This window comes from Fundulus heteroclitus, chromosome 9 (assembly GCF_011125445.2).
Source record: "Fundulus heteroclitus isolate FHET01 chromosome 9, MU-UCD_Fhet_4.1, whole genome shotgun sequence".
In the NCBI taxonomy this organism is placed as follows: Eukaryota; Metazoa; Chordata; class Actinopteri; order Cyprinodontiformes; family Fundulidae; genus Fundulus; species Fundulus heteroclitus.
The window spans coordinates 7,965,354-7,990,085 of NC_046369.1; the positions used below are offsets into that span (position 1 = coordinate 7,965,354).

Here is a 24,732-nt window from a genome sequence, read left to right on the forward strand (position 1 = left end):
ATGTATTTTTTCTACATTTGGAGGTTAATTTCCTGCAAATGAAATGTTTTTAATAGTCTTTGCTTCGCCAGAAGGGGAATTTAACACAGATTATAGTCTCAGAACCTCAGATAATGACTAAAGCACGCACTAAAAGCCATCTGAGATCCACTACCCCTGAGAAACCAGAACCTTTCTGCAGAATAAAAGCTGGACCAGCCCACCGGGCAAAGCTGCAGCTGCTACATCCCCACACATCTGCTGTGCAACTCGGGGAATTTCCTACGTTCTGTCCAATTCTGTTATGTAATAATGGGGACATTTATTGACTTTATTCCCAGTTTCTCTTTTTCTTTTTTTTTTACCATGGGTGGCTTAAAGTAAAGAAGCAAGTTATGCAAAGGACTGGTTGGCAGGGGTTCTCCTGTTTGCAGAGGAAGAAAGGCTCACGTCTTGCAGTTTAAGCGTGCCTTTAGTGCACGTACCGAGGCTGTATGCGGGTTTGCCTTTGACTCCCACGCTTTTTGTCAAAGCAGATGAATCACCGAAAAAATGCGACCTAACCAGCTGCAATGGCCCAAATCTCAGTTGAGCTCTCAACTCTCAGTAGGAGCATTAGTAACACTGATGCTTTGCAGATTAAACAAGATCTTAGTTTTTACTAGCCTTGGAATGTAATTATTTTTTATTTTGTGTATTGTCAGCCCCCCCGACTCTCCGACCTAACATGTCATCCCAATACTTTCCGATCCCCTGCTTCCTGCCATCTTCCCCACAAACCTCCCTCACTTTCCTTGATCAGGTTCACATCCACACCGTAAAGTCTTTACTGCTTTCACCTCTCTAATAACTCCAGGATTCAACTAGTAATACTTCTAGAACTTCACCAGATTTGGTCATGTTACCAAAAAACAAACAAACACAAACTTCAGTTTATTGCATTAGGATTTTGTGAAGTAGATTAGCAAAAAGAAAGCACATGGGCTTTGACTAGGCCATTCTAACACATGGATATGCTTTCTCACACCTCATGTTTGTCTGGTTCTGCTGGAGGTTCTCCTTCCTGTTAAAGGGGAGTTTTCCTCTCCACTGTCGCTTCATGCATGCTCAGTATGAGGGATTGCTGCAAAGCCATAAACAATGCAGACGACTGTCCCTGTGGCTCTACGCTCTTTCAGGAGGAGTCAATGCTGCTTGAAGAGACTTGATGCAACCTGCTGGGTTTGCTTAGATAGGAAACTTTTTAACCAATCTATCTGAATGTTTTGACTGACTTTGACTTTGTAAAGTGCCTTGAGATATATAAATTAAATTTAATGTTTGGGGTTGTTGTCTTTTTGGAAGGTGAACCTCCTGCCCAGTCCTAAATCTTGTTGCCTTCATACAGCTTTTCCTCCATCATTGGCCTTTCTGGACATGATCTGCTAACTCTGACTTTCCCTCACCTCTTTGCAGTGGGTTCGCTGTGGGGATTTACACCACCAACTCTCCTGAGGCCTGTCACTACGTAGCAGAAAACGCCAAAGCTAACATTATCGTGGTGGAGAACCACAAGCAGCTGCAGAAGATCCTTCAGGTGAGACAAGAACGACCATATAGACCCGAGTTAGACGGAAACAGGATTTATTTTCTGTTCCAGAAGATTAAAACCTGCCCAGCAGGCTCAAATCAACCTCTTTTACAGGTTTTGATTAGTGCTTTAGCTTTGTTCTCGTTAATTTCCTCGTTCCAATGCTTAACTTGACAGATTTTTTTATTTAAAAAATTATTGCAAGAATTTTAGAGAGTGACAGCTATTAATTTTAGCACAAAATTGTAGTTTTTCTTTCTTTTCATAAAGTTTATGCTTAATAGTTTTACAATTTAAGTGAAAAAGCATCTTTAACAATCTTTTTAAAAACTGTTTGATTTATTAGTTTATTTATTCCAGATGAAAACTCACATTAAATAAGGACAGATTTTGATTTTACGGCTATAAAAAAAAAAAACAAATTAGCCAAAACAACTTGTGTTCATACAGTGTTTTCTCATTAATAACGGAGCTCAGTCAGAAAAGTCCTGGCACTACGACGGACTTTTCTATCTCACATGCTTTTATTGTGCAAGATCTGCAAGGGGAAAATGTTTTAAACTCACGGGAAAACTTTGTTTCTGTCTCCAGATTGAAGACAAGCTGCCTCACCTGAAAGCTATCATCCAGTACAAAGACGCGCTGAAAGAGAAGAGACCAAATCTGTACTCGGTAAGCGCACTCACTTACACGCCGCGTGGAGAGGTGTATGCGCAGCATGGAGAGGTGTGCGCTGACATGAAAGCTCATCTGACGGGTTGTCCGTTTGACAGTGGGCAGAATTCATGGAGCTCGGGCGGAACGACCCGGACGAGCCTCTTGACGCAATCATCGCCAGCCAGAAGCCCAATCAATGCTGCACGCTCATCTACACCTCAGGAACCACAGGCCAGCCCAAGGGGGTCATGCTGAGCCACGACAACGTAAGTTACTACAGCTCCGTGTGAAACCTGACGCGTCGTTTGGTATTCAGCACCTCTTAACTCTTATGGCCGCTAATAAAACCCAGTGGAGCCAGTTGCTCTGAGCCCGACTGCGTGCCATTTCATCTCAGCACAAGTTCGATGTTTGTCAGACAACACTGATGGACAAACAAAGTTATGGAAAGGATTCATTAGAGAAGCAGCCCGGAGCACAATGGTAGCTCTGGAGGAGCTGCACACGTCCACAGCTCACATGGCAGAATCTGTCAACTAAACAGATATTAGCTGTTAAGTAATACTCTCCTGTATAAAAGAGGGGGATGAATAAAATGGAGCTTGTTGGCCAGCATCTCCTCTGGTGGAACATGGTGGTGGCGGTATCGTTTCTGTTTTCAGCAGAGACAGGGAAGCTACGTCAGCAATGATGAGGAGGATGGAGGGATGCTGGTGAAGATTCTCAGTCTTCCAGGTCATGGTCATTCCAAAAAAAGTAAAAAACCAAAGTAACTGGACTTGTTTTGCGTAGTTGAAGACGTTTCGCTTCCTTTCCAGGAAGCTTTCTTAATTAAAAAGTCTGGAGTAATGATGAGTACCAAGGTTTGTTTGGGCAGTAGTATAAAGCTTGGTACTCATCATTACTCTAGACCTTTTGAATTGACAAGCTTCCTGGAGAGGAAGCGAAACGTCTTCAACTACGCAAAACAAGTCCAGTTGTTTTGTTTTTTACTTTTTTTGGAATGAGGATGGAGGGAGCTAAACGCTGGGTAATCCTGGAAGAAACCCTCTCAGAGATGATAAAAGACTACAAAAGTTCACCTTTCAATAGCACAACAAACCCTAAAAATAGCACCAGAGCTTCAGCTGAATGATTTAGACCAAAGAAGATTGTCGTATTACAACGGCCTAGTCAAAGTCTGGACCTACATCCCGTTGAGAATCTTTAACAAGGCTTGAAATTTGATCTTCAGACCTTTTTGTTTGATTGAAACTGGGCTATTTTACAAAGAGGAATGGCCGAAAATGTTTGTGGTTGTGCTAAAGCTCATAGAGAAACGAGGCTCTGCACAGTTCACTGCAAAAACAGAACTAAAAATAAGAAAAATCTTCTTAAAATTTGTGTATTGTTCCTTGATTTCAGTAGGTTCTGCCAATAGAATAAGATTTTTGCACTTAAAATAGGAACAATTAATCTCCATCATCTTTTTTCAAGTGCAATATATCTAATTATCTTATTTTAGGGGTCAAAATACTCATCCCATTGGCAGATAATCTTATTTACATGCTCAAATCTAGGACAAAAACACACATTTTAAGAACATTTTACTTATTTTTAGATCTGCTTTTGCAGTGTTCTGACTCTGGGTTGAGATCCGTGCTGCTACTTTGTGTTACATTATACTTTAGAAAGGCACCGTCAAGGAAATTAGCGTGTTTTTCTACTCATACCACATTAGGTTTATACTACACTATGTTTCAGTGATAGTAAATGACATTAAGCAGTGCAATAATAACGTCTGGTTTAGAATCAGGCCCACGATTAAGTTGCAGTTATTAACTTTCGTCATGGTTTAGTTGAACCATTTGAAAAAGAACAAACAATAATCCAAACTAAAACAGAGAAAATAAACAAAGCGACGTGTGTTTTTTTTTCCCCCTCCTTCCTCCACTGCTGATCATCTCTGTACCCCTCAGCTTGATCTCATGATGCCGCGATGTAGCTCAGACCTTCAGGCTGAGAAACAAGAACCAAAAAACTGCAAATTAGGCTTTACACTGCAGAAATAGACCTAAAAATAAGATTATTTTTTTTAAATTAAAGTATTTTTCCTTGATTTGAGCAGATAAATAGGACTAATTGCCAATGGAATAAGATTTTTGCACTTTAAACAGGAACAAGTCATCTCCATCACCTTATTTCAAGTGCAGTATTTCTAATTATCTTATTTTAGGGGTAAAAATACTCATTCCATTGGCAAATAATCTTATTTACCTGCTAAAATCAAGGGCAAATACATTCATTTCAGGAAAATTTTACTTATTTTTTGTTCTCTTTTTGCAGTGTAATACTTTTAGTTTCACCTCATCACAGAGGAAAGACGGTTTATGCTTTACTTAAACATATTTAAACACAAGAACTGGGGCCTCCTTATGTGAGCCGTTCAAATCCTGCGATAAAGGAAATAGTTTGTTAACATGTTGGATTATAAATGTCTTTTTATCCCGTTATCTGCAGTTTAAAAGTCGTAACTCCTGTGTTTTTTTGTCCTGCTCAGATAACTTGGACCGCGCTCTCGACGGGGATACACGTCAACCTGAAGGACGCCACCCAGTCCCAGGAGGTGGTGGTCAGCTACCTGCCGCTGAGCCACATCGCCGCGCAGATGGTCGACATCTGGGTGGTCATGAGGGTCGGGGGGGCGACCTACTTCGCCCAGCCAGACGCCCTGAAGGTGAGCAGCTGCTTCAGAACTATTTCCCTCGATCAGACTAAACCGCTCCAGTTTTAGGTCAGCTGGTTACCAAATAATTGCCAAAATGATTACAATGATGAGAAATACGTCAGGTGTCGCCAAACCACCAAACTTTGTGAGGTATTTGGCGAAAGACTAACCAGGCCAGCCAGATTGATAATGTGTAGCACCGTTTGGGGAAAGGAGGAACGTTCAGCAGAACTCTCCAAGCTGATTGGACGAAGCGACACCTAGAGCCCGCCTACCAAAGGTTGGTTTGTAGCCAATCATGGTATCAAGTTAAAACGTAAGCAGCAGGTGTTATAAGAAAAAACACAACTAGGTAAGCTAGTCCTGTCAGTTCTTGCTGATCTTCTTCTTCTGAAGGAGAAAACATGGATTCTTAGAAATCAGATGAGCTAGCAGCAGCTACACGTCCATCCTCCTGCGCTGCCATGTTTACGTTGGTTCAGCTGTGTCCTCCACTGAGCTATATAATACACTGGAGTGCTGATTTTGCCGAAAAACTGAAGTCACTGGCCGCCATCTTGCTACTCCCTACTCTCACAGAATCCCATAGGATTTGGTTGCAGTAACAAGCAGTTTTCTGGCTGTGTGAAAACGTTTCACAGGTAATTCTACAGTCAGTGGATGTACTAACACTATCAACTACTAGGAAATTAGGTACTGAAATATTTTACATGTTATTCATATTAAATATATATATACATACATACATACATACATACATATATATATATATATATATATATATATATATATATATATATATATATATATATATATATATATATATGTATACACCTATGTAAATATGTTTTTGTATATTGTTATTTATATATTTATAAATGTTAAATATATATATATATATATATTTAAATGAATAAAATGCAAAATATTTCAGCACATGACTTTCTCAGTACTTGATAATTTTAGAACATAACATAAAAGTATATGGCAAGTATATGAACATGAGAAAATCCTCGTTATTCGATGCTGTAGCGCACATATTCCTTAGTTACTGGGGGGAAATAGGGAGTACCAATATGGCGGCTGGTGGCTTCAAAGCGACTCGTTCAAACAGCGGGCGATTAGCACTCCAGTGTATAATATAGCTCAGTGGTGTCCTCAGCAACTCTTTCTGTTCTCGCACCGGTATGTCCCGCCTTAAACCTCAGTACTGCAACGTGATTGGCCCAAATCTTTTTTTTTTCTTCTTTTTTTTTTTGGCTCGGATACAAACGGTTGAAGCCGGAGCGGCCCAAGATGGATTCTCGTGTGTTTGTGAACGCACAAGTACCGCGGGAATTCATCTTGCAGCCAAGTTTAGCGATAGACTTGGTGTAGAAAAGTAATTTGCACCAATCCTTTAGATCCCAGGCTGATGTTTTTAGTTGCTTCAATCTTCAGTCATGAAGCGATCTGTTTAGTGAAGTGAACCAGTCCCTTTAATTTTTGTCTAGTTAGGGAAAAATGCTTTTTCCACAGTTAAAATATGTAATTTGGTGATAACAGATGACTAATTGATTGGTCATCAAGGGAGTCCAGGCTTTTTTTCTTTTTCTTTTTTTTAAAATAGGAATAAGCAGCAAAGTTGGGACGACTTTCTCTGCCAATAGCACAACGAGATTAGGGGTGGGTATTGCCAAAGAAGTCACGATTCGATTCGAATCACGATTCACATGCCACGATCCGATTCTATCACGATGTATCACGATACTTGAATTATTGCGATGTATCGCGATGCATTGCGATATTTTCACTGAACACTGTTAGAAAAAATTACAGCCATTACCAGTGGCTGACTGGCTGTGTATGGATAGTGTCTTCAATTGATACATAACTGAAAGCAACTGAATTCATCTATAGCTGTATTTATTGAAATGAGTTTTGGAGGTATTGCTATGAAAACACATATTACTGTTACTGTGCACACAAATATTATTATTATTATTGGACTGGACACACTGACAAAAAGTGCTTAGGATTTATAAAACTTAAAATAACAAAATAAGGACGTCTTCAACTACGGAAAACAAGTCCAGTTGCTTTGTTTTTTACTTTTTTTTTTTGGAACAAAATAAGGATAATCAGTGCCGTTTACATGGCCTCACTGGTCCTTTAAACCAATGAAGTTGTATTCCACTTGTTTTCGGCTGATGTTCGCCAACCATTCATGCAATTTTATTTATTAATTTTTTTAAATTTAATAATGGATACTTGGCGTCAAGAATCGATGCAGTAGATCGCGAAAATTAGAATCGCGATGCATCGTCATGACGATTATTTTGCCCACCCCTAAACGAGATGCAGGACAGGGCAAACAGAACAGGGTGGCATGCATGTAAAACATTTACCCCAGACGTAGCCGTTCACGTCCAACAAAAGGACGAAGAGTCCGTCGATGAAGCCTTGCTTCCTCCTCGAACGTCGCAGGTTTCTCGTTAAGGGGAAAAAACAGTTGGGGGCGGAGCTTGAAACTCGAACTAAACTGTCCTCCTCACTCACGATTCGAATCATGTATAGTTCCTTTAATTGGCTGAGATGACGGGACCTAACTCCGTCTTCTGATTGATTCAGCTCGTTATCAGCTACATGTTTGTAGGCCGTTGACCGTGAAGCTGAACACGGTTAGCTGAGATTGTGATAACGCGTAATATCTCACCATGTTGTAGTTCTGCTAAACGTTACACGCCTCACCCCAATGGACACAATGCAGAAAAATGGACGTGGATCGGTTATAACGACACACCTCGTCTGCCTCACGTTGATCAAACAAAAGTTTATGACGCTCACCACGTCTCGTGTACTTTGACCCTCATAAACGTTTTATCTCAGAAGTAATTTCAGTTCAGACGTTTTGGTGGGTTGGGCACAACAAAAGTGTCAAATTAAATTTAGATTCCTGCAAAGAAGTTGACCCAACGTTTTTCCTATGCAACTAATAAAAAAACAAAAAAAAAACAATAATATAACTGTTGTTGGTGTTTGACAGGGAGGAATATTCTGAGTTAAATGTTCCCCAGTTTGTAGTTCAGATGCTGAATGGCTGCTTTTATTTTCACCTCCATGTATTAGATCACCTCAACTCATTTATAACAGTAGATGAACAGAAAAGGCCTTCTTGTCTATGTTTTTTTTTTACCTCATGGATTTGGCTTATTTAAAAATGTTCTCCACAGAAGGGGAAATAAATACTTGAACGTGTTTCCTCAGGGCTCTCTGGTAAACACCCTGAAGGAAGTGCGTCCCACGGCCTTCATGGGCGTCCCGCGCGTCTGGGAGAAGATGCAGGAGAAGATGAAGTCTGTCGGAGCGAAATCTTCAGCTGTGCGGAGGAAAGTGGCCGCCTGGGCCAAAGACGTCGGCCTGCAGACCAATCTGACCAAGATGAACCAGTGAGTGAAAATTCAGCCGCGTTTAGTGGCGGTAAAGTCGCTTCTTCAGAGAGTTGAACTCCAGTTGTTGTGAGTTTCGGTTTGTGGCGTTACCACTTATTTGACTTTCACTTCTCCCATTTCATTTTTTGTTTTCCTCCCCTGAAGAAACGCAGCAGCTGGCCGCGCCCCGGTGAGCTACCACATCGCCAAAAAGCTCGTCTTTAAGAAAGTACGCAAGGCTCTGGGACTGGACCGCTGCAGCAAATGCTACACGGGTGCCGCCCCGATCACCAAAGACACGCTGGAGTTCTTCCTCAGCCTCGATATTCCCGTTTACGAGCTCTACGGCATGAGCGAGAGCACCGGACCCCACACCATCTCCAAGCCAGAGGCCTTCAAGCTTACCAGGTGGCGTTTCCACACTGATTTCTAAAAAACACAGCAGGAGATAATTCATGAAGCAGGGGCAGCCCCTCAATATTTTTGGACTGGATTCACAAAGCAGATAGCTCTAAATACATTCAGGCACAATCTCCTTTAAATCCGGTAGTTATAGGGGCAATTTTTGCATCAGCAGATACAGAAAAGAGGCAAAAAGGTAGAGAGAAATATACATACATACATACATACATACATACATACATACATACATACATACATACATACATACGTATATAGTACTATATAGATATCCCAGTATGAAGTATTAAATAGATATCCCAGTATGTAGTAGTAAATAGATATATATCCCAGTATATAGAAGTATATAGTAGTAAATAGATATATATTCCAGTATATAGAAGTATATAGATATATATATTCCAGTATATAGAAGTATATAGATATATATCCCAGTATATAGAAGTATATAGTAGTAAATAGATATATATTCCAGTATATAGAAGTATATAGATATATATATTCCAGTATATAGAAGTATATAGATATATATCCCAGTATATAGTAGTAAACAGATATATATCCCAGTATATAGAAGTATATAGTAGTAAATATATATATCTCTCAGTATGTAGTAGTATATAGATATACCAGTATATAGTAGTATATATATCCCAGTATATAATCGTAAATAGATATATATCCCAGTATATAGTTGTATATAGATAGATATTTCAGTATATATGTCTCATTCTGTATCATAAATCTTCCTAAAAGATAAATGATTTCCTTTCTTCTGAACTAATTTCGGTCACGAATTTAAAGAGGATTCTGTAAAATTCACACTTTGATATTTATTTACCGCTAATCGAGAATAACCGCACCTCAAAAAGAAGACTTACAATTAGTATAATCATAGATTATTGTAAGCATGGTAAAATGAAACAAACTTACGCGAATAACTTTCTGACCAGTTGTAATAACAACATCATGACTAATCGTGAATTGTTTTAAATGTTTTCCTTTGGGAAAGAGTTTAAATTTAAGGCATCAGATAAACTTCTTTTGGGCAAAATGCTTCAAGGCCAATAAGGTGTTTAAGTTATGAAGATTTTGGGGCTCCACATCGGTGGAATAGGATTTCCTTCAATGACTAAAACGTATCGTAATAAATGTATTACTTATAGTCTATGGGATATGCAGCAGTAACTTGTAAAACCTGACTGCTATGAAGTTTCTCGGGTTTCTGTCATGGATTCCCAGCTTCGCTCCGGCTCCACCCAGATCTGCCTCGGTTCGGTCCGTCAGGTTTTTAGACACCTGGCGCTCCCTAAAATAGCTTCACGAACAACCAACAGTCTTTTTCTCTTGTCAATTAAGAGCAAATTGAAGAATCTGCTTCCAATTTAAAAATGCTGTTTTTTCCTCGCAGTTGTGGTAAAGAGATCCCTGGGTGTAAAACAAAGCTCCACAGCCCCGACGAGGAGGGAAACGGCGAGATCTGCTTCTGGGGCCGCCACGTCTTCATGGGCTACCTCAACATGGCCGACAAGACGCAGGAGGCCATCGACGAGGACGGCTGGCTGCACTCGGGCGACCTGGGCAAACACAGCGAGGGCGGATTCCTCTTCATCACCGGGCGAATCAAAGGTATCCCCCAGATCCTCCAAGACGGGGGTTTCTTCCTCCTACCCTCGAGCATCAGCCAGCCTTTCAGGATTTAATTCTTCTTTTCACGTATCGCCTGTTTGTTTTTTTCTGCAGAGATGATCATCACAGCGGGAGGTGAAAACATCCCGCCGATCCCCATCGAGGACGCAGTGAAGGAGGCCGTGCCGCTGATCAGCAACGCCATGCTGATCGGAGACAAGAGGAAGTTTCTGTCCATGCTGCTCACCATCAAGGTGAGAACCGACAGTCACGGTTCAGCTGTAATCAGATATGGAGCAGAGAAAGGCATTTAAAGCAGCTATTCATTATCTTCTCTATCTAATCTAAAAGCCTTCACTGACGGTAAAAGCATTTAGCGTTGAACACCGCCATCTAGTGGCGCCTAAGAAAACGACACGCTGTGGACGGCTCTATCAGAATCAGACGTACTTTAATAATCCCAGAGGGAAATTACTTAATCAAAGCGTGTTTAGCTGCAGGATACAGTTCTGACACTGTTTAGCTGTCGGTGCGCTGATTTTATTTTGTTTAAATGAATAAATAAAAAACAAAAAAACACGAGTCAGAGATGGCTGAACACAATCCTGAAGACGCCAAGGCTGCAGATGGTGAAGCCGGTTTAGGTGAAAGCCTAAAGCTGCTTGGGTTACTAAGAGGGAGGAGGATTACGCTTGCTTTTATTCCCACTAAAAAAAAGTATAAATAGGGGGAAATAAGCTGATAAAAAAGTTACAATGAAAATATAATTATCCAAAGGTGTTACTGACTTAAATCTGACAGAGGATGTGTGAAGGGAGCTGAAAATTAGGGAGATGGGAAGGAGTCCTTCCAACATCAAGTGGAAACTTTGCAAAAGCTGGTTAGCAACTATAAGGGCTTGATTTGATAATTTTATCATTCATTATTGTGAAACTTTTGATTAAAAATTTAATATAATTAGGGGTGGGCAACGATTAAAATATTTAATCGCGATTAATCGCATAATTTGCCTGATTAATCATGATTAATCGCATTGTATTTACAAACTCCAAGAATGAATTCAAAAGTAGTGTAAAGAGCACTTTTATTTTAATGTTCTGCTGCCATATGAACAAAAGTGTTGTAACATTTGTAGCACTTATCAGTAACACATATTTAGTGTAAAGCTCAACTTAGACATGTAAAACAAAAAATAGCAATAATAATAAATTAAAGCTTATTGCCACTGACAGGGAATTCTCTTTATGGGGAAAAAATCTACCAAAAACAGGGAATTTCTGAGGTAACAGCAGGGAGCAGCATTACCATTTTATGTTCAATACCAAAGTTTAACTTGGCAGTGGTTCCAACTAACTTGTTTCTGTCATATTCCATGCTGGAAGAACTTTAAACTGAAATGCTTGCTAACTCGATATGCTTGCGTTTATTTGACGTTGACACGCGGTTTTTTGTTGTTGCTTTCTCGCGTTCATATAGTGAATGTCAGGGGAAAACAGGCAAAAACACATGGATACCTTGAAACGAGAAGCGACTTCACCGACGGCGTCTAAGCAGACCCCCCCGCTCCGCTCCGCACAAAACTTGTTCCGTTCGCCAACTCACCGCCTCGCCTAATCAAATTCCTGCGGGAAACACCGCCTTCCGCATGTCAGCTGTGTTTTTTTCCGGCCAGCACCTTTCTTCCTCTGAATCCGAGGTTTGGCTGACAGCGAGGTTATTGGCGCATTATCGCCACCTACTGTTCTGATTCAAACCCCTACACCGCAGCAACAGACCTTCACAAAATAAAAGCATGTGAGCAACATGCGTTAATGCGCGTTAAAGAAAATATCGCCGTTAATAGTCTAATGAGTTAACGCAAAATTAACGCGTTAACTTGCCCAGCCCTAAATATAATATAACTGATGCTGTTTTTTTTTATATATTTTTGCCCGTCTCTCCTATCAGAAGCATTTTAATTACTGAAAAGGATCCTGGGTTTGAATAGTTACGGACTTATGGTCTAAAGATTTTTAAATGTTAAAAAGGTGCTAACGTTTCTCGGCCCGCAGTGCCAAGTGAACGCCGAGACGGGCGACCCCGAGGACGAGCTGACGCCGGAGGCCGCGGAGCTCTGCCGGAAGCTGGGCAGCAACGCCACGCGCGTCTCCGAGGTGGCAGGCGGCCGGGACCGCGCCGTCCACGCCGCCATCCAGGAGGGGATCAACCGGGTCAACGAGAAGGCGACGTCCAACGCCCAGCGCATCCAGAAGTGGGTCGTCCTGGATCGGGACTTCTCCGTCGGCGGAGGAGAGCTGGGTCAGTGTGGCGAATGTGTCGGTCGTCTTATCGGGTTCATCTCTGAGCTTTAAGCTAAACACGAAACAGGTTTTTAAAACAGAGAGAACAGGGTGAACATCAACGTCAAGCAGCTACTAAGTAACTCATGGGCCTTTCCCACCGATCCGGTTCCAGAGCTTATTGGCACCAGTTCTTTGCGTTTCCACCGAGAAACTCTGGAATTAAGCCCTGAAACTCGAGGCGGGCTCCTGGGACATGTGGCGTCACAAGCGCAGCGTTTTAATAGTCACCTCTAGATAAGCTATGCTCATCTAGAGGTGACTATTTTTTGATCGGTCGCATTTAAAAAACCCTTACGAAACAAAAATATATTGCAATATACTGGTAAATATCATGCAATATATTAGTAAATTCAATTCAATTCAATTTTATTTATATAGCTCCAATTCATGAAACATGTCATCTCAAGGCACTTTACAGTGCCTTGAGATCAAGTTCAATCATATTATACAAATAAATATATTCCCATATATGATATTTAGTATATATATTTTCAAATACATTGCAATATAAGCATATACCATATATGTGTATATACTGATTAATATAAGAATGTATCTTGGAGGTATGCATGCAAAGGTAGATGCTTGTATATTTGGCAGATGAATTAGCATACATTTTCTTTTGAACTTAAACTGCGCTTCAACGATAGTTAAATATCCGATGAGAATCACACAGCCTAACTGTTGACTTCCACTGAAGCCATAATCGGTATTTCTGCCCCCGTTGGTCTTGCAACGTCTTCAGAAGGCGTTGATGACTCCCGCTCCGAGGGTTTAACTCTGAAAAGATCAGCTGATTTGGGTTGTGAGGCGTTAAAACGCCGTTAATAAGCTAAGGCGTTGATATCAGGACGCCTGTTTGCATAACATTAGTGTTAAACTGCCTCCGTGCTCCACGATCCTCGACAGAACAGAATCAAACAGACTGAGGATCGAACACATAATAAATAATGACGTTCTCTTGGGTGGTGGAAAATCAAACTGGTAAAAATAAGTAAAATTTTATTGAAATGAATGTATTTGCCCTTGATTTTAGCAGGTAAATAAGATTATTTGCCAATGGAATGAGTATTTTTACCCCTAAAATAAGATAATTAGAAATACTGCACTTGAAATAAGGTGATGGAGATGACTTGTTCTTATATTAAGTGCAAAAATCTTATTCCATTTGCAAATAGTCCTATTTATCTGCTCAAATCAAAGAAAAATACTTTAATTTCAAGAAAAAAATTCTTATTTTTAGGTCTATTTTTGCAGTGTTTTAACCAGGCCCGGTTAAAAACTGCAGCATCTTTGGTGGAAAAGCCCAACCAGACATCATTCGTCTTCTGTTAGCATTTTAACCCAGTTGAGCTACGTCCTGCTGCTCCAACTACACAATATTTTGTAATATGGATTTGTGCCGCGTGCAAATTCAGTAACAATCAACCTTTTTGGACCAATCTGACCTTTTCAGACAAATCCAGATTTTTTTTTGGATCTTGTTTTTAAGAGTTTTATTAAACTCAGAAAGATGCATAAGACAACAGTTCCCTGAGTCCTGCTTCAGTTTCATCTTTTCAGCAAAGAGTTAATAACTGGTGGCTGAAGCAGGAATCTGTCACCACATCGAATTATGAGAAGTATGCATGTAAAAATACCCTTTTAGTATATCTATTTTTAGAAAACATCAGAGCCAGTGAGCTCCTATGGAAAGCAGCAGGGTTAGGAGCCCTGATTAGATAAACAAGGTTTAACTACAATAAGAGTAGATCATATAAAAAGAGTTTAAACCACTTTAATATGCAGAAAATGTCAGTAGAAACGACCCAAAACTGCAGGAGTAGGAGTCAGAGAACGTGATAAATGACCACAGTGCAAAAAGGGAAGTCAAAGTAAGTAAAATTTTCTTGAAATTTGTGTATTTTTCCTTGATTTGAGCAGCTAAATAAGACTATTTGCCAATGGGATAAGATTCTTGCACTTAATATAAGAACAATTCATCTCCATCATCTTGTTTCAAGTGCAGGATATCTAATCATCTTATTTTATGGGTAAAAAAAATACTCATTCCATTGGCAAATAGTCTTATTTAGCTGCTCAAATTAAGTAAAAATATACTCATTTCAAGAAAATTTTACTTGCTTTGCGTTCCATTTTTGCAGTGCACACTGCAAAAACAGAACTTAAAATAAGTAAAATATTTTTAAAATATGTGTATTTGTCCTTGATTTGAGCAGGTAAATAAGATGATTTGCCAATGGAATAAGAATTTTGACCTTAAAATAGGAACAATTCATCTCCATCATCTTATTTCAAGTGCAGGATATCTAATTATCTTATATTAGGGGTCAAAATACTCATTCCATTGGCAAATATTCTTATTTACATGCTCAAATCAAGGACAAATACACTAACTTTAAGAACATTTTACTTATTTTTAGATCCGTTTTTGCAGTGCAGCGGCCGTTTGCAGACAAACATTAACCTTCAAACAGCAACGCTGCGCTTCAACAACCAGGACAAACCCGTTCAGGAAGCTCCCGGGTCAAAGCTCAGAGAATCCCCCCGAAGCATCAGCCGCGGTCCGGCAACGATCTTAACGGCTAACCTTCGCTCGTCCCAACAGGTCCGACCATGAAGCTGAAGAGGCCCGTGGTGCTGAAGATGTACAAAGACCAGATCGACAACTTCTACAAAGAGACGCCGACTCCAGCGAGCCAGGACAACCAGCAGCGTCCCACGTAGGCGCGTCTGACCCGCGGTGACCTTCAGAGAGCCAGCGCCGCGCCCCACCGGCCCTACGACCGCGTCGCCTCAGGCTCACGCCGGTTCTCCTTGTACAGACGAAAGCAGAGAATCAGCGGTATGGTTTTAAATGTGAACGCAGCTATTTATTTGCATCTCTCTGAGGGGGGGCCGTCTGCGGAGAGATGGCACCGAAATACTTGAGCTACAGCCACAGATTCCAAAACGCAGCAGTTAATGGGATGTTTTTTCTTTGTTTTTGTTTTTTTTTAAATGGACTTGTGATATTTATTTCTTAAGTTTGCCAAAGTTGACGTACTTATACCAAACAGAACACGAATCGAACGAAGTGGAAAACGTTCCACTTGCTGGTTGTTGTTGTTGTTGTGCAGGAAATATAAAACGTGTGAACTCAAAGCTGTCTCTAAATCCAAAACATGAAGCCATACTTGTTGCTTTTTTATTTTTATTTTTTTTCCTACCTGTGAAGTCATCCTGTGTTTTGCTTTATGCTTACTCGTTTATTTTGTGGAATATTGTTCGTATGTTTATTATATGTTCTACGGAGACCTCTTGGTTGAATCTGTTCGTTTCATCAGAGCTGACGGTGGAATGGACTTTTTGTTAATTATACACGTCAGTTTATATCTCAGCTAAAAAAAAAAAATTATAATCACCTCATTCTCATGGATCTGCGAGTATATTTTGGCCTTCTTGAAGATTTTATTTTTTATTGAGCGTAAACTTAAGAAGAAAATGCGTATTGCACTCAGTACAGCTGACTATACATGTGATTGTTGTATATAATGTTATACAGAGGCGACAACTTGGTGGTTCCGGTTCTCTTAAAGCGGCTGAAGTTGACTGTAAATAAGAGATATTTAAACAGCTGAAGAAAGGAAATGACGGTTATTCAGTGTCGGGGGTTAAGTGGGTTTTCAGTTCCTGCGTTGATGTTTAATGGAAGGAAAAAAAAAAAGAAAAAGGCTGATCTAAATTAAGCTGTGGTTTATCAGTGAAGAGGTGCTGAAACGTTGTCCGCTAGCGGTGTGAAAGCTCACGACAGCCCAGACAGAAACTGAATTTACCCGAACCTGAGCTGCTGTTTGATCAGAGAACGGCTTCACGCAGCGGAGATGAAGTGAAGCAGGCCTGTTTATCCTGACAGAAATGTGAAGATTTCTTTCTTCTGTTCTGCAATAAAATATTATTACAATCCTGTGTGGGAAGTTGTGGTTTTTTATGACTTTCAGTTGGTCTAAAATATGGCAATCCAACGTGCATTATTTGGAAATTGATGGGTTAATCATCCAGCACACAATGAAAGCAATGAAAAGAATTTTAGGACACATGGTTTTGCAAAAAATTAAAATATAAAAAACTGAAAAGTGCGGCATGCATTCGCTTTAGCAGCTTTTCTTTAAGCATTGGCCTGTAGTTAGCTCCTTAACATTAAGTCACACCAGCTCAGGATAAAACATCCCATAATGCTGCGGCCGACATGTGTCACACTGTATGAACTGTTCATATAATGCAGCACTGATGAAAAGAGGCATTCATGTGGTCATTATTGTGAAGCTACAGCTAGCAGGAACAGATCCACGAGCCTTTAACGTCCCATAATAATCCACCAATTACAGACATGCAGCTACTTTACTGAGATAAATACTCATTTAAGTCTTCAGTACATCTAAAACTATGAGAATATTGTTAAAAAGGTCATTATTTGTCATTTCAGGAAGTGAAATGTGAAATATATATATAGCCTTGTGCCGACCCCTGAATAAGGGAGCAGCCAAAATAACTCGCATTTCTTGTAATTTGTATGAAAACATGAAATTTAGGGTCTCAGAAAATTAAAATATTGTGAAAAAGTTAAATATCTTAAACTCGTGGTGGCTCATCCCAATCAGCTAATTAACTTTCAACACCTGCAAAGGTTTCCTGAGCCTCTAAATGGTCTCTCTCACTGCAAAAACGGAACTTAAAATAGGTAAAATGTTCTTAAAATTAGTGTATTTGTCCTTGATTTGAGCAGGTAAATAAGATGATTTGCCAATGGAATAAGATTTTTGCACTTAAAACAGGAACAACTCATCTCCATCGTCTTATTTCAAGTGCAGGATGTCTAATTATCTTATTTTAGGGGTAAAAATACTCGTTCCATTGGCAGATAATCTTATTTAGCTGCTCAAATCAAGGACAAATATACTAACTTTAAGAACATTTTACTTATTTGTCAGTTGGCGATACAATCATGAGGAAGACGGTCGTCGACGCCCTCTCACAAAGAGGGGAAGTCACACTGCAAAAATAGAACTAAAAATAAACATTTTTCTTGAAATGAGAGTATGTTTCCTTGATTTGAGCCGGTAAATACGATCATTAGCCAATGGAATAATATTTTTGCACCTAAAAGTGGAACAACTCATCTCCATCATCATATAATTAGACATACTGGACTTGAAATGTTATTTTAGGGGTAAAATACTTATTTCATTGGCGGATAATCTTTTATCTCTTTTCAAGAAAATTTTATTTTTTTTAGTTCTCCTTTTGCAGTGCACATAAGGTAATTGCTGAAGAAGCTGGTTGTTCAGAGTGCTGTAAACAAGCAAATCAACAGAAAATTGAGTGGAAGGACGAAGTGCGGTAGGAAAAGGTGCTCCAGCAGGAAGGATAACCGTATTAGAGGTTTGCTACAGCCACATATAGCCGACGGCTTCCTTAGGTCTGCCGACCAGCAGCTCCTTAATGTGCCTAAAGCTAGGCATAAACCTAGAGGTGACTGTAGCTGCCCCCAAAGTTGTGAAATTGATTTTATATCGTTTTAATAAAGTTTACATTCCTGCACTGGAGATGCTTGTCAGACTCCAGCTGTAAGAGAAGGAGGGATAAAACAAGCATTGAACCCTGCAAACTACGGCTTTTTAGAGGAGGAATCTGTGTTTTTAGAGGCTTACAAAATGTGAAAAACTAAGATGTACCATGCAACAAGACTTCTAGAAGAAAAAAAAAAAAAGCAAATGACAACATGCATCCATCCGGGTGGACAGAGTCTATGACTGTCCAGATTTTTCTCCCGTGCAAGATTGCAAATTGTTTTTGGCAGTGAGCACTGCTGGGTGTGAGCAAAGTTTTTCTACTTTAAAACTAAACTAAAAAAAAAAAAAAAAAAATCACCTGGGCCCAAACTTTGCAGATGATCCTAGAGCAATCTAGACATCCTGAGCATAGAGAAGCAGAAAGAAGCTGGTGTGGGTGGATGTTTAGGAGACAATTTGGTTGAACAGTAATCCTGTAAAATAATTTTTGTATTTATATTTTTAAGTTTGGGGAAGCTTTTTTTCATACCTAAAAAAAGAAAAAGAAAAAAGAAAACACTTTCTTGGAAGCACTAGTGACAATAAATAATAATAATAATAATAATAAAAGAGTTTGTTTCTAGATATGCCACAAAACAAACTGTTCCTGAAACTGAAGGAGTACTAAAACCTTTAAGAGGGGCACGACGTTCTGGACAAACTAACATGTTTCCTGGAGGCTTCACAGTTTAACACATCAGGAAGTAGAAACTCTGCATAGCAACTTAAAGCGGCGGTAACCTGGATTAAAGCCTCTTGACGTCTGCTTCAGCTTCTATAAGGTGGACACTGGAGCAGATGAGATGGATTTGACTTTTTCCTTTCACTGCATTCTTTTCCAGTGGGTTAGTTGCACATAATGAGCCCTGCTGTCTGAGTCTGAAGCAGCTTTATTGATCAGTCCCCTCCACCACCAACACTCGACATTATGAGGCGACCCGCTGCTTGTCCTTTTAACCCTGAGCAGCCCTCGCTGACCACAACATGAACTTCCTATGAACCTTACATGAACCCAGGGGGGGGGGGGTTCACACAGCGGTCAGTGACTTCTCACACACACAGAGGGACAACAGTTCTTAATGACTTTATTAATAATATGATTTCAAAATAAAAAATAACATTAAAATAAGGTTTCATCCTCGTTAAGAACTTGCATCATATGGCCACATGGTGGCATCGCAATGCCAAGTTGTGTTTTGTTTCAAAAATACCAAATTGTTCTTTTTGCCGTCCAGTTCATTTGTTCTGCTCGTCGTCGCTTTGAACTCAAAACGTGGAACTTTTTTTTTTTCAGAACCCCCCCTCCCCAACCCAACCCCCCACAGTTAGAAAACAAATCAAACCTTTATAAATATACAGGCAACCCTGTCCCCTCAGTCACAGACACATTATGACACGAATGACACAGGAAACACCCGGTCTGCACATGGGCCCCCTCCCACGCCCGCTCCTGCACACGTTTGATCTTCTTCTCTCCATCTGCTAAAGATCCACACAGTAGATAACCCACCTCTGCAGCTCAGCAACACATATTACATATAATATAGTCTGAGCTGAAGAGCCCCAGACCTCACAGAGTTACAAAGTAAAGGCTCCGTCTGTGTCCAACTTCAACGTTAGGGTTTCTACACTACATTACCCATGATCCTCAGCTTACGAGGGACAGAACGGAAACATTTTCTGGTTATTTTAAAAAGTCACCAAGGCACAAAATGCACTGAATTTGAGAGTATGTGGCAGCTACCTTCACTTTGCAACTCTGCCATCTGGAACGCATTTCTTCTATAATGCAAAAAAAAAAAATTAAAAAATTAAATAAAATAATAAAATCAAGCGATGATTAAACCTAGTGTACGGACTGCTATGATTCAGACAAAAAACCCAAAAACAACTATACCAGATGTGATACAGTAAATTAGCTTTTTTTTTCCATTAATCATTTTACAGGAATCAAAGTGTAGACTTCTTGTTTCCTCCCCCTCTTGTCCAGTTACTTGTACTAAGCATGGCCCGGTTATCAGTATCAAAATATTAAAAACAGAACTTACATCTTTGAAATGGTAAAACATTTTCGGATCGTTCCTACGACTTAAAAGACCTTTTGCCGACATGCCAGACGTGCTTAAAAACAAAGGTGAATGTTTCGGTTTGGGAAGATTTCCTGCAGCTAGAAAAAAAAGAAGAAAAAAAAAAACGTCACATGATTCAGTAAGTTGTTTTGTTTTTTTAAGGTTTTCCTGCTGTGATAAATGCAGACATTTGTTATGTAGAAACAAAAATGGCGCCTCTTCTGAAGTAGAGGCAAACCAACCAATCAGCGGAGAGCACAGACACGACGACTTTCCCTTGATTGGCTCCGATCGATGATCCGCGGGTTAAACTCAGAAGATTCAGATTTTTCTTTTATTTCGGTTCATTAAATGAATCGAAACTAAGAAAACACATTTTCGGTTTAGAAACTAACCAGCCAACAGCATAGACTGATGAACTTGTCTTGAGTTTAGTTAAAAAAAATAAAATGCTAGATGCTAGCTAGCTAAAAGTATTTTGCGTTGGATTAAAAACTATCGCAAAGAACTGACATGATTTTACTTTAAAATAAATGTTTTTCAACCAGAAAAGCAAATTTAGACTATTCCCTATTTAAATTAAGATGCAGATACGGATTTTTGACTAATTTCTCTTTACAATGCAAGACGAGGGTTTAACATATTTTTTTTTACCATCTTTCCTGCTTTTATCTTTCATTACAGACATGAGGACACATTACTTATTTAAGTTTTTCCCTCCTTTCATAGTTTTATAGAATAAAACATTTAAATTATTCAAAAACAGAATCAACACTGTTAAAACTGAAAGGAAAAATAAATCAAAAAGAAAAACGGTATCGGCCAGGAAAAGCATGATTGGTGCATCTGTAGCTTTTTCTCTTATATGTTACAGCTGGCTACACAACAATACAGCTAATTCTAATTTATTGTAATTGTGTTGATCTAATAGCAGCACAATTAAAAAAAGGCTATAATATTAAGCCGAACAAGAATAACTACTACTTAATTAAAAGCCTATTATAATCAGATTCACTGATCAGCAGATTTATTTTTTTAGGTCTGACCCACCTGGGGGAATTTTTGACAAAAAAAGAAAAACACGTGTTGCAGGTTTGTTGCTGAATTCAACAGAAAATGAAGATGTGAGATTATTTCTGCATCAAATCTTTCCCCTACCAGTCTGATTTTTAATAAACTCAAATAAATTTCATCAAAATATGCAGTTTGCTGGCGAGCCTGTACGAAAATGGTGGAAGCCCTTAGCTTTGATGCTAAGAGGAAACAAGTATTTCACCCAATCAACAGAACCATCCGGCTTTGGCGAGTTGCTCAGACTTTAAGAAAATATCTCAGCAGCCGTTGGGATTGCTGGTTGATTTCTGGTGTTAAATCAAAGCAATTAGATCATGTTCCCTACAGACGGTAAAACCAGTGTGTTTGTGTTTAACCGCAGGTCATCGAGTCTTCTCCCGGCCCCAACATCGTTCGTAATCAAAGCACAGGGTGACGAGAAAAAAAAACAAAAAAACAAAAAACCCTTCAAGCTTATCCTACCCCTCACTTCTTGGTGTTCAGCTGTCATCAGATTTATTCAAAACACACAAAAATAAAAAAAATAAAAATCACACTGGGACCATTTTCCCCCTCAAAATAGACTCGGCGGCCATGTTTGTTTGTAAATCATGACATCACATGGCCAAATAAAAAAAATATTTTTTTTAAATAAGAACAAGATTGGCAAAGAAAAAAAAAAAAAGGAATCAAATTATTTTTGTATTGCATGTAAATATTGTATAAAATCCTTAAAAATACAGTTTCGGTAACTACTTAAGTACTGAAGTCATCACAGCCAAAAGTGCAGAGGTCCATAAATAAAACTGGGGAGGGGGGGGTAGACCGGGGGCTTCCTATCGTGACTCCCCCCCTCTGAATGAGCTCCTGGTCAAGGATCAGAGTTCATGAACGAGGACCAAGAAGTTCTCAGATTGGAGCACAGAAACGAGGAAGTCGCTCTCCTATGTCAGTTTTCAAGGCTTGTTCTCAGTGATCGCGGCCTGGAGGTCTGTTGACGGAGGCGCACCCCCAGGAAATGGAGCCGCTGCAGGGGGGGGGTGTGCTGGGGGGGATGGCAGGAGGGAGGCAACCGGCACGGTGAGTAAGGCCGCGTGGATCCAGGTCTTCTCGTTGTTGTTTTTTTTAGTCCGAGACGGGATTTTAAGGTGAAAAGGGAGCGCGTCACAAAGCCGGGCGGGAAGCAGAGGAAGAGAGGGGGAAGTTTTAAAGCTATCGAAGCGTCAGAATAAAATAAAATAAAATAAAATAAAAAAAAACACAGTGGGCAGGAAGGTTGAGGAGACGAGGGAGAGGATCTGTCACAGATGGACTGTCCCACAGTGGGCCGGTGCGTGTTTTCCTAAACTAGAGGGGACCAAAACACACCGAGGGGCCTAAACCAAGAGGCTCAGAAACCGGTCTCACCCAAACCGATGGAGAGCAGAAACATGATTGGACTGCGGGGGGAAAAAAAAAATCATCAGTGCAACAAAGATAAGCAGGTTAAATCTAAAAAGACAAACAGTAAATATATATATATATATAAAACAAAATCCTCTTATAATAAACAAAGTGTGAAACAGCTTAGAGAGGGTTATAGAGGAGACTCCACCAGAGGAGGGGAGAAACGTCTACGGTTTGCTTTTAAAGGCGTGTCTACAGTACTGTCTGAAGAAACAAGTCTCACTTATTGCTCATTGTTCCTACATTTAATCAGGAGGGTTTTCCTGCCTGGGTTACGAGTTAATGACAGGTTCAGAAAAACGGCGACGACGTCTCCCAGCATTATAAACTAGCGCGGCGTTGGCGTTTGGTCACCTGGATTTCTGGGAACCGGTTTGGGCCAATCTCACATCACACGGTGGAAACGGGACGGTAAATCAGGAGTCAAAGGAAATTTCCATTGTAAAATGAAACGTGTTCGTATTCAACAAGCGGTTTTATATCCTTCTATCCTCCAAGGAGAAGAAAGAAACCCGACAAACTGTTTAAAGTTGAATTGCAAGCGTCTATAAACCCAAACGGACTTCAAGATGAGTCTCGTCTGGACCAGGATCGAATGCTAGCAACGCCTTTTTAGATGAATATTAGGGATGCACGATAAAAATAAATAAATAAAACGGTCCGATAAGAAAAACTGGGCCGATATTAACGTTTATTTTCATCTGGTCGACGACGTTTGTGTGTTTCAAGGTAGTTGGTGGCATGTGTGGCAAGATTTGGACCAGCAACTGCTAAGTCACCCCAATATTTTAGTTATGCAAACCGAAAATACACCGTAGTAGTTTAGTAATGGGTTAAAAGATTGCTCAACACAGTCATTAATTAAATTAATTAACGACTGTGTTGAGCAATCCTTATATTTTTTTTTTGACCTTAGACAAATCTGCCGATATCATGTAAGGGAGGTTTAACGTAAATCAGCAAAGCGGCGTGAAAAAAAAAAATGGGGTTGATCATGTGGCATTTGTTTGGTCATGTGACAGCGACGCTTTAAAGAATTGTGGGGTGTTTGTATCTGAAACAAAAAGCGATGTCAGCCGTCTGGTCATTCAACCACGGTGTTGAAACAGGAGGGAAATGTATATAATGACGGTAAATATTGGTCATCGGTCATAACGGCGTTATTAAAATCATGCATCCCTAATACGGAATTATTGTGTTACAATTTAAAATTTAACACAAAGCCTTTCTCCTTGGAACAGATGTCGTACGATAGTTAATAAAACGCACTTTTAGAAATCCAACTTTTAGAATAAGGGAGAAAAAATGTTTTTAACTGCCTTTACCCAGAAGTGGTGGTGGGGGGAAGGAAAGAAGAAAAAGTGAAAAGCTAATTTAAAACTGTGTAGGAACCCTGTTAATTTCTCTGTCCTCATATCCAATCAGGTACGAGGAAACGGAAACGTTGCTTTGTGTTTCGTGGCGCTTTACGGTCGTGTTGCAAGAATTCACACCCCTTTGAGCTTTTTCACCCTTTGTCACAGCACAGGCAATATAACCTTTGACGCATCTAATGCGTTTAAATGGGGAAATAAACACAATTACCGATAGTCTGACACCCATAAAACAAAACCCAGTGCAACCAAACAAAAAGTCCTCCACCGTGTCATTTAATCCGAGTATAACTCCAGCTGCTTCTCTGAAGGCTTCAGAGGTTGCGGTAAAGAATGTGAGCAAACGACATCAGGAAGACCATGAAACGCAGCAGACGGGTCAGGGGGAAGATGAGAAGACTAAAGCAGCCTTGGGTGGTGAGACGGCTGCAAACGTAGCGAGGCATGGCCGTCCGTCTACACCGACAGGGCGGGACGAGGAGCCCA

At 40.0% G+C, this 24,732-nt stretch overlaps 1 protein-coding gene across 2 annotated transcripts in view; it reads left to right on the plus strand.

The window, feature by feature from the left end:
- The window catches only part of acsbg2 (acyl-CoA synthetase bubblegum family member 2), a 44,154-nt gene extending 27,492 nt beyond the window's left edge, over positions 1–16,662 (plus strand). For both annotated transcript variants that reach the window (XM_036140949.1, XM_036140948.1), the window contains exons 6-15: positions 1,435–1,555; positions 2,141–2,221; positions 2,323–2,472; positions 4,746–4,922; positions 8,160–8,341; positions 8,489–8,731; positions 10,155–10,372; positions 10,487–10,626; positions 12,424–12,670; positions 15,323–16,662. In XM_036140949.1, coding sequence (XP_035996842.1) covers positions 1,435–1,555; positions 2,141–2,221; positions 2,323–2,472; positions 4,746–4,922; positions 8,160–8,341; positions 8,489–8,731; positions 10,155–10,372; positions 10,487–10,626; positions 12,424–12,670; positions 15,323–15,441 — 1,678 coding nt within the window. In that variant the 3' untranslated portion in view covers positions 15,442–16,662. The remainder of the gene's footprint in view (positions 1–1,434; positions 1,556–2,140; positions 2,222–2,322; positions 2,473–4,745; positions 4,923–8,159; positions 8,342–8,488; positions 8,732–10,154; positions 10,373–10,486; positions 10,627–12,423; positions 12,671–15,322) is intronic.
- The last annotated feature ends 8,070 nt before the right edge of the window (positions 16,663–24,732 follow it).